This window comes from Psammomys obesus, unplaced genomic scaffold, assembly GCF_907164565.1.
Source record: "Psammomys obesus unplaced genomic scaffold, mPsaObe1.curated_primary_1811, whole genome shotgun sequence".
In the NCBI taxonomy this organism is placed as follows: domain Eukaryota; kingdom Metazoa; phylum Chordata; class Mammalia; order Rodentia; family Muridae; genus Psammomys; species Psammomys obesus.
Genome location: NW_026596176.1, coordinates 107,664 through 117,535, shown reverse-complemented (window position 1 = coordinate 117,535; position 9,872 = coordinate 107,664). Strand labels below are relative to the sequence as shown.

General features: G+C 50.9%; 1 protein-coding gene across 3 annotated transcripts; it reads right to left on the bottom strand.

The window, feature by feature from the left end:
* Positions 1-3,591: 3,591 nt before the first annotated feature.
* Fiz1 (FLT3 interacting zinc finger 1) lies at positions 3,592-9,810 on the bottom strand. 3 transcript variants are annotated; one of them, XM_055595704.1, is made up of 3 exons: positions 9,648-9,810; positions 7,335-7,677; positions 3,592-5,754 (listed from the first exon to the last, which is right to left on the bottom strand). In XM_055595704.1, exons 2-3 carry the CDS (start codon positions 7,644-7,646, stop codon positions 4,564-4,566), a joined length of 1,503 nt encoding a protein of 500 aa, XP_055451679.1. In that variant the 5' UTR covers positions 7,647-7,677; positions 9,648-9,810; the 3' UTR covers positions 3,592-4,563. The 3 variants fall into 3 exon arrangements, with proteins under 3 accessions (XP_055451679.1, XP_055451681.1, XP_055451680.1); XM_055595706.1 differs by lacking the exon at positions 9,648-9,810 and adding an exon at positions 9,106-9,179; XM_055595705.1 differs by lacking the exon at positions 9,648-9,810 and adding an exon at positions 8,936-9,091.
* Positions 9,811-9,872: the final 62 nt, after the last annotated feature.

Here is a 9,872-nt window from a genome sequence, read left to right as displayed (position 1 = left end):
TTGATCATGGAACCCACATGTTAGGAGAGAAAGAACTTGTGAGTGTTGCTCTCTGCCCTCCACACTCACGCCATGGCACAAATGCACACACTGTAATAAAACAATGAAGTAAGGTGAGGGGTGGCTGAGAAAGACACTCCACGTCAACCTCAGGCCTTCACGGGCAGACACACAGCACACATTCATGAGCGAATGAGTGAGCGAACGATCCCACATTAAGACACAGGACATTAGCCAGGCCTGGGGCAAACCCCCTTAACCCCAGCACCCAGGGGCAGAGGCAGGCAGATCGCTGTGAGGATATGGCAGCCAATCCTGAAGAGACCTAATAAGCCAGGGTCAGAGGGAAGGGGAGGAGGACCTCCCCATCAGTGGACTTAGAGAGGGGCAGGGAGGAGATGAGGGAGAGGGGGTGTGATTGGGAGGGTATGAGGGTAGGGACACAAAGTAAATAAACTGTAACTAATATAAAAAATAAAAATTTAATTAAAAAAGATATAGAACATTTCTTGCTCTCAACAATCACAGAAGCTTTCTAGATGTCTCCTCTTATTTTAACCTTCCAAAACAGCCATGAGTTTTGTAGAAAATTGTTCTCCACCAGACGCGGCAAAGACTTATCTCAGCATTTGGGAAGTGGTAGCAGAATAGAAAGCTCAGGGTTATCCTCTACTTTAGAGCCAGTTTGAAGCTAGCATGGGCAACATGATACCCTGTTACTTGTCCCCACAAAATTTTAATCATTTGAATCTTCATGAGAGTACAGGTGCCCTCAGAGGTCAGAGGTGTAGGATCCCTGGAACTGGAGTTACAGGAGATTGTGAGCTGCCTGATGTGGGTTCTGAAAACCGCACTCAGGTCCTCTGAAAGAGCAGTATGTACTCTTAACCTCTGAGCCATTTCTCCACAACACACACATGCGCGCGCGCGCACACACACACACACACACACACAGCTTTTAAAATTTTTCAGGGCCTCTGAAATGGCATGTGCCATCATGCCATTATGTATAAAATGTAGGCTTTATATTCTAGTGTATGAGCAATGAGAGTTGGATAGAGCTAGGTAGTTCAAGGTGGACATTTGGATGTGATCTCGGACAGTGTAAAGATGCACAGCAAGGGTGTGCAGAGGGTGAGACAATACATGCCAATTTCCTGCCGCCTGGCCATTGAATGATCAAGGAATGGCACAAGAGAGTAGGGGAGGCTATTCCAGGCTAGGTGAGGGGATGAAAGGAGACCTGTAAATGCATTTAAGATGGATGTGAAGGGTAGAAATGCAGAGGACTAGTTCTGTGTACTTGTGGCTTATCCATGTCCTGTGTACATTTAATTCCAGCATTTGGGTGGCATAGGCAGATACATCCCTGAGTTCAAACTGAGCCTGGTCTACATGGTAAGTTCCAGCCCAACCAAGGCCACACGGCGAGACCCTGTCTTAAAAATAAAGTCTAGAAGCCAGGCAGTGGTGATGCATGCCTTTTGTCCTAGTACTTGGGAGGCAGAGGCAGGCAGATCTTTGAATTTGAGGTCATCTTGGTCTATCCAGGACAGTCAGGGATACACAGAGAAACCTTGTCCTGAAAAAAAAAAAAAAAAGTCTAGGATGACTGGGATTGCTCACTGCAGAGCTCTCATAGGTTTCATAATATCTTACTACATCACTTACTACAGGGATATGATGGAGAATGTTGGATCCAAGTCCCCCTCCTTCCTTAGACTCAGCTCCTCCTTTGTCTATCTAGGTATCCCCAACTAGTACCCCTTCAAGGACCAGGCTAACACTGCCTTTGCAGAGAAGCTCTCTGGGCCATCCTAAAATGGTATGCCCTTGCCATTCACTCTGTGTGTGTGTGTGTGTGTGTGTGTGTGTGAGAGAGAGAGAGAGAGAGAGAGAGAGAGTGAGTGTAAATTTAGGATGTTGCACATACATGTTAGGCAAGTGCTTTACCACTGAGTCATGCCCACAGCCCCTCACTGGTAAATTCTAGGTTGCTCTACCACTGGCCCCAGACACTCACTGGGGTATTCTAGGCAAGAGTTCTGTCATGGAGCCATGCCCACAGTAGCTCCTTCATACATTCTAGGCAAGCCTCTTCAATTCATCCAGCCCCACCCCAACCCCTCACTGGTAGATCCTAGGCACTCTGCCAGTAAACTTCATTCCCAGCTCTCTTTTCAATCTTTTCCTCCCCCCAAATGTTAAAGTATGTGTGTGTTTGCACAATTATGTATGGGAGTGTCACGTGTGCAGAAGGAAGCCAGAGGACGTTGTGTGGCCTTGACAATGGTCTCCATAACCTTTGAGATAGGAACCATTGGCCTAGACCTCTTAAATAAGGCTAGACGGTCTGATTAGACCAGGACTCACTAGCTCCAGGGATCCTATTTCTACCTCTCTAGTATCATCACACCAGTTTCTATGACTTCTGAAGATTAAACTGAGGTGCTTATGCTTTTGAGTGAAACATGTAAACGACTAAACTATCTCCCCAGCCTGACCTTTTGTTACTGAGTTAGCCTCTGTTACCCAGGCTGGCCCTGCACTTCTGACTCTCCTGCCTCAGCTTCCTAAGTAGCTGGGCTAAGACTTGCACCTAAGGCAGCTGCCACCACTTTCTCAACACTCTCTGTCATTGCTGTAAAGGTGTTGTTCATTGCCATGTGAGATTACCATCTTCAATTGACTCCTTCCTCCCTCTCAATACTCATTGCCTACACACTAGAATGTGATAAGCTAAAGGAGGGCCTGTATTTTCTGCCTTGCTCACTGGACACTGTCTGAAGAGTTTAGGATGTTTAGTATAGAAGTAGGCACAGCACAAAAATGCCATGGGGCATTCATGAGTGGTCCTCTTCTATTCTCTGATGGGATGTCCTGTCCCAGAGGGTTTCATGTGGGGGTCTAATGTAGACAGTATTCTGCAGAAGACAGTCTAGAATGTACAGGCTCTTCAGGTCAGTGCTTGGTTTCCAAGGAACATAACCTGTGTGGTACTTCTTGATTTCTAGATGAGGCCACTTTAGGTGAGATGCCTCTCCTCTGAAGGACTTAAAAGGGCCAAAGGACCTAAATCTTGAGAGGGTTTGAGGATCTGGGTACTTACTGGAGTGCAGGCAACTTACCAGTAGCTATGCTACTGAGGAATAAAATAGGCAGCTAATGACTTTCCCACTAGACTTTTCCCACTAGACTTTCCCAGTGGGGGCACAGTACCCTACCAACTGTTAACTGCTTATACATCCACAAGAAGGGGCAGGGCCTCTTGAACCACTCCCTCAAGGACCTGTGTTAATTTAGTGAATCTATTCCCTTTTTAAAGATTAAAATGAAATGGTATGTGTATGTATGTGGGTTTCTGCATGTGAGTGCAATGCCCGTGGAGGCCACAAGCAAATATTGGAGCTTGAATTACAGGTGATTATGAGCAGCCTGATGTGCGTGGGAGGAACTGAATGCTGGTCCTCTGAAAGAAAAGTATGCATTTTAATCTGCTGAGTCATCTCTCTAGACCCCAGAGGACATATTCTAAGTCCAAGAGGGAGAGAGAGAGCCCCACCTCCCTGAAACAAGGATCAGAAAACAAGACAATAGTAACTGAGGTTTATTGGAGTCCCAGAGACATTGGGAGTGGGGCCAATGACAGGGGGTGAGGTTGAGGCTCACAGGGGAGAAACCCCTAGCCAAGTTCCCCTATCCCCTTGGGTTGGGACAAAGAGGCAAGCTGACAGTGATGAGAAGACCGACAGGTACTACAGTCGAGGGGGAGGGAAACCTCAGCATCTACCACCTCCACCAGGTCACAGGATTGGGACAATTGTGGTCAGAAGACTGGCTCTACAGCATAAGGGAATGTCTGCCCTATTACTCTATGGAGAGTGTGGCTAGGCCACAATCTGCGCCAGCCCATTCCAAGTGGATAGGGTAACTGTGGATAGTAACCTACAGGGGAGACTTTGGGCCAGTCTAATCTAGTGTTCAGGATAGGGGAAGATCGGTAGGGTCAGACCATTCTGCAGTAAGGGGACCTACTCTGAGAGTGGGTTAATTAAAAGTGGGGCCATCTACCCTGGTCCTCTTTCAGCATAGGAAGATGGGGAGAAGGCAGATTCTGGCTATACTCATTTTCTGGGGCCACCAGTGGCTGACAGGTGTCATCTGAAGGGGATCCTAGAAGATTCCAAGATGTTGCCCTAACCCCACCCCCGGGTGAGGATCATCAGGAATGATGGCTCTCAGGGAGTGGGTGGTAGGACTGTGGGGGGGGGCCCACATGTTATCTGCTGAGAGGTGTTAGTGGAGACCCGTTTTTTATTTCTACGTCACCAGTCTCGGAGGCCAGTTATTTGAACATGCCACATTCCAGGGGTCTCAAAGTCAAGAGTGTCTCTGTGGATTTCAGAGAGAAATTCCCCAGCAATTACATACTTGGACCCTTTTGCTGAAGGATGCTTCACTGCGTTCCTGTGTGGGTTCTGGGTGGCACCATTTTTGCAGACAGGGGCCTGTCTCATCTTATGGTCTAGCTCTGGACTTGGCTGGCTGGGGCGGCCTGGTTGTTCAGTCCATTCCCCTGTGCAGCTTTAAATGCCTGGAGAGGTTGCTGAGCGTAATGAAGCCCTTGCCGCAGATGTGACAGGGGAAGGGCCGCTCTGTGCCATGCAGCAGCCGGTGGCGCTTGAGGTAGCACTCGTGGCGGAAGAACTTGCCACACTCCAGGCACGGGAATGGCTTCTCTCCAGTATGGACCAGCACATGCCGTTCCAGGTCTCGAGGAGAACGGAACAGCTTCTCGCATTCAGAGCAGCCAAAAATTTTCTTACCACGGCTAGAGGAGCCGGGTGTGGGCCCGCTAGCTGCTTGCTCGCCCTTACCGTCAGGGGCCGCTTCCCCACTGCCCTCTCCGTGGCTGGCACGCCGGTGTTCCTCCAGGGTGGCCAGCTCAGCATACAGCGCCCCACAGTGGCCGCAGCCGAAGGTAGCCGGGCCAGAGTGCGCTTCTAGATGGCTGGCCAAGGCCGGGGCAGAGGCGAAGAAGGTCCCGCAGTCGCACTGGTACAGTGTGTCTTCTGAGGACGCCTCCGCTGCTGCAGCCGGGGCCCGGGCATTCCCAGCGCCTTCGCCCCCAGGAAGCAGTGCCTCCAGCTTGGGCACGCTTGCCCCAGTAGGGCTCAGAAGGAGCCTGGGGTCCCAAGTCGGCGGGGCAGCCCCCACCTCTGCCATGTCGCTCTCTTCTGCCACCTCTGGACTCCCAGCAGAGGCCCAAACCTGTGTTGGGGGTGCAGTGCTCCCCTGCAGGTCGTGCGTGAGCTTGTGGCGTTCCAACAGCGCAGGTGCATTGAAGTCACGCTCACAGCGCGGGCACTTGAACGGCTTCACATCAGTATGTGCAGCCCAGTGGGCAGCCAGCTCCCGGCCATGGTCAAAGCGCCGGGCACAGGCGCCACACGCAAATGGAGGCAGTGAGGCCGCAGCAGCAGCTGCCGCCTCTGCCAACCCCCAGTTGGTCGTTCCTGCTCCTTCCAGGCCCTCTCCTCCGCCGGCCCCTCCACCTCCACAAACCGAACAGGGACCCACGTTGCAACACACTGAGCAGGGGGAGCTCAGGGGAGGCAGGCCTGGGCTGGGCTGGAGGGGAGAGGGAAGCACGCCCCGGTGCTGCCTCTTGAGGTGGCGGCCCAGGCTGGATCGAGAGGAGAATCGGAGCTCGCAGACCAGACAGCAGTAGGGCTTCTCACCAGTGTGGACAACCTGGGAGCAAGAGCAGAGGCTGAGAATGGACCCGAGTGCTCAGCCTCTGCCCACAGGGTCTGATCTCACTTCACCCCTTCTCCTCTGTCAGGTTACTAGACAGGCATCAGCAGGCATGGTGGCCATGGAGAACGGCCCACCTACCTCCTTGTGAAGTTTTAAAGTGCTTCTCACAAAAAGTGAAAATACCATTATAAAAAAGTAGTAGAGCTTCATTGAGGCCCATTAAAAGAAAGCTACCTACTCTGGCCAAAAGGATTGAATCTGGGTTAGTACATGGCTCAGCAGTTAAAGGTACTTGCAGCTAAGCCTGTTGACCCAAGTTTGATCGCTGGGGCCAAATGGCAAAAGAAAGAACTACCTCTTATAAGATGAGCTGTGGCACATCTTACCCTGTAGATAAATAATGGAGCTGGGCATGCTAGCACAAGCCTTTAATCCCAGCAGTGGGAAGGCAGAGGCAGAGGTAGAGGCAGGCCAGTCCTGTGAGTTGGAGGCCAGTCAGGGCTACATCATGAAACCCTGTCACAAAACAATCAACGAACCAAACAACAACAAATAATGTAATAAAAATATTTTAAGGAAGGAACAGAGGAACTAGAAATGGTTGACCAGGTTAAGTGTTATTTTTGCTCCTGCAGAGGGCCTGGGTTCAATTCCCAGCTAACAGCAGTCCGGAACTCCAGTTACATGCTGCTGTAACCCCTCACCTGTGCACCCAATTAAACTCTTTGATCTGGCAGACTGAACTTTGGTGCAACTACATTTTGGTCTCTGTTACAGCCCTACCTGTGGCCAATGTGTTTTCCTCAGGAACAGTGACTGAACACCTGTGGGCACACTGTAGTCCTTCCTACCTCAGGACCTTTGAACTTGCTGTTCCTCTGACCTACAGTGATTTTTCCCAAGCAGACTTCTCACACTTCAAGTCTCAATTAGACACCACTGTGTCCTCTTGCCTACAGTAACCCACAGCTCTCCCAATTTACTCCTACATGTTTATTTTTGTTTCATTGTTTGAAACAGGGTCATTTAGCCCAAGCTGGCCTCAAACTCTCCGTGTAGCTGAGGATGACCTTGAACTCCTGATTCTCCTGCCTCCACCTTCCAAGTGCTGGGATTATAAGAATGCATCACTACGCCTTTATTTATTTATTTATTTATTTATTTATTTATCTATCTATCTATTTATTTATTTATAATTGGCCTCCCAACTTCTCCGTTAGTGAACTCTTTTCTCAGAAACTTTACCCTCTACCTGGCACCTGATCATTCGAAGGAATATATGTTTTCTGAAGGCCCTGCTGAGTTCCCTTGAAGGCCTGTGTTCCCTATAGGGAACAGTGGGCACTGCAGAATAAAGAAGTTGTGTGTACACAGATAAAACTATTTTCAAGATGGCGAGGAAGAGAACTGTAAACACGAGGCTGCAGATAGTGGTGGGCATCAAAGGCTTCAGCAGGAGCGGTGGAGAAACATTTATATGGGGGCAAACTTACTATGCAGGGCATCTCTAGCTGCCTTTCTCTGAATGGAATGGAGCCCCAGTGTCTCAGCCACGTGTGGCTCAGAGGACTCACCTGGTGGTGCAGCAGGCCAGTGGAGTCTCGGAATCCCTTAGGGCAGGCGGAGCATCGGTAGGGCCGCTCACCGGTGTGTGAGCGCAAGTGGTTGGCCAAGTTGAAGCTATGCTTGAAGCCCTTGCCACAGCGAGGGCATGCATGGGGTTTGAGCGCTGTGTGTCGAGCAAAGTGGCGCCGCAGGTCTGATCGGTAACGAAAGCTTTTGCCACATTCGCTGCAGTGAAAGGGGACTCGAGGAGCAGCGGCAGATGGTGCTGGCCCTGGGGTGGCAACAGGGGCAGGAATCACAGGCATGGAGGCCTCATCCATGGTGGGAGGTACAGTGGTGGCTTGGGGTTTTCTGTGGAGTTAAGAGACACAGAAGCAGGTAAGACTCACCACCCCCACTGGCCATTCTTTCCCATAGTTCTTTGGGCTCAGAAACACATGTCCTTTGGGAGACCACCCCATGCTAAACCATGCCCACCACCAAGTCACAACCTTGGCCATCTAAATTTCTCCCACTCTCTACAAACCCTAAATTCTCTTATCTTCCCAGCCACAGGCATATTGCTTCTTCTTCACAAGGCGTTCTGAAAGGTGCTCTCTCAATTCTCTCCAAGCTCTGTCCATTACAAAATTAAGGCCCTCCTCCTCTTGCTTAGGTCTGGGCTGCTTCCTGATAACCTCCCTCTGTCGCCTAAGCATTCAATATTCCTTCACAGATCTCTTCTTGCTTCTAACTCTTCTTTGAAGACAAGTTAGTGAAACAGGGAAACAAGGATTTGGGGCTGAACACATTTGTCTCATAATTCTAGGGAGTTCGCACTGGTTCTGTAGCTTCAGAACCGGAAGCTCTTTTCACCTATGAAAGGGGTATACCAGTGCCTACCTCATACAGTGAGGCAAGTAAAATTGTAGCAATGTGTTCTACACACTTAGGAAAGCCTAAGACTTAACGGAGCAGTCTGAATATTTAAGTTCCTTTTAGTTCTTTTATTCTTATATTTGTCCAAGTTAATTTTATTTTTCTAAGATCTTCACTGAGACCTGCCTCCAAATCCCACCCAACTTTTCCTTCAAGTATGTCACATTTTTCTATAGTCTCTTCTAACTTCCCTATCGTTTTCTTAGCCTTTACTTAGCTGGATGCTAAGCTCCCTCCAAACATTTTCACCTTCACGATAAAGACTTGATAGTTCCACTAAAACTCTCCAAATTGCACACCCAAATCGGACCCCCTTGCCACGGCCACACCTTAGGCAAACTCCATGCGCCATACTCTAGGCCTCTCTTATCTTAGACCCCGTTTTTCCACTAACCTTAAGTTTCTTCAATTTTTCAGTCTAGGCCCTTTCCCTCATTGCATGTGATTCACGCCTCTTTACCAGGCCCCACCCTTTGCATAAATCTCTCCCATTTTTTAACCAGTCTCTACCCTTTCTCAAATCCTTCCCCTCCTACTATAGGCCCCGCCCCAACAAGCTCCTCCTCCTAGTCTGCCCCGCCCCAAACGCCAATAAGCTCCGCCTCCTCCTGCACCCCACTGTGCGGTGCTGTGGGGAACCCCCACCCTGCTTGATCTTTCGAGCTAGGCCGGGAAAACTGGCTCTTTGTACCCCTTTCCCTGTTCCTGGACGCTGCGGCCTCGGGCGCCCGGGTCGGGGGCAGGTCAGGCGGCCCGCGGGCTGGGCGAGACCGCCTTGCTTTTGCGTTGCGGAGGTCCTGGACACCAGGCAGGACCCGGGAGGCCGGGAAAGTCTGTCGGCTTTCCTCTTTAATTACTTACACCTCCCTCTGGGCGCCGACATTTTGGGCAGCGGGGTCAGCGTCACTTCCACCTGAGGGGCCCCACGACTTCCGCCTCGGCTCCCTTCTCCCCCCACCCCCTCAAGCCCCGTTTCTCCCTCCCTCTCGGCTCCCCTTTCCCGCCCCCACCCCGCCCTTCTGCTTTCCCTTCCTTTTCCCAGCCCAGAGGTTAAAGAAGCGAGGCTGGCGCCATCTTTGTTGAGGGTACGGGGCGGGGCCTAAGTTCCCCTGGGGACGTAGACGGAGAGGGCCGCACGCTCGGCGCGGAGCTTTTCGCAGTGCGCGGCGCCGTTGCAAAGAGTTAACATATGATATGATTCCCTTTTCCTAGCCCTCGACTCTTGGGTAGGCTGTCGAGTTGTATCCAGAAAGAGAAAAATCCAAGGGGTCAAACTAGTACAGGGTTAGGAAACACCAAGCACCATTTTACTACTTCACACTCCATGAAGTCTTGAAGCTATTGGGCGCCATATTAGTTAGGGGCACTTAGCAGCCATTTCCCGCTTCTCATCTCTCTGGTACCTGTATTTGATCGGGTCGCCGGGCTGGAGTGCTTTGTGGGAGGAAAGGCATTTGGAGGTGGCTGGGGATTTTTGTGCATTCTCACTGAGGCACACGAAGGCGACACGTGCGCAGGCGCGTTCATCTCAGGCGTGTCGGGGTGCCTTGGGACCCAGAGCGTTCCCTTTGTTCCCCGCGGGCGCAGGCGGCGGGGAGGGAGGGAGAGAGGGAGGTGGGAAAGGGCTG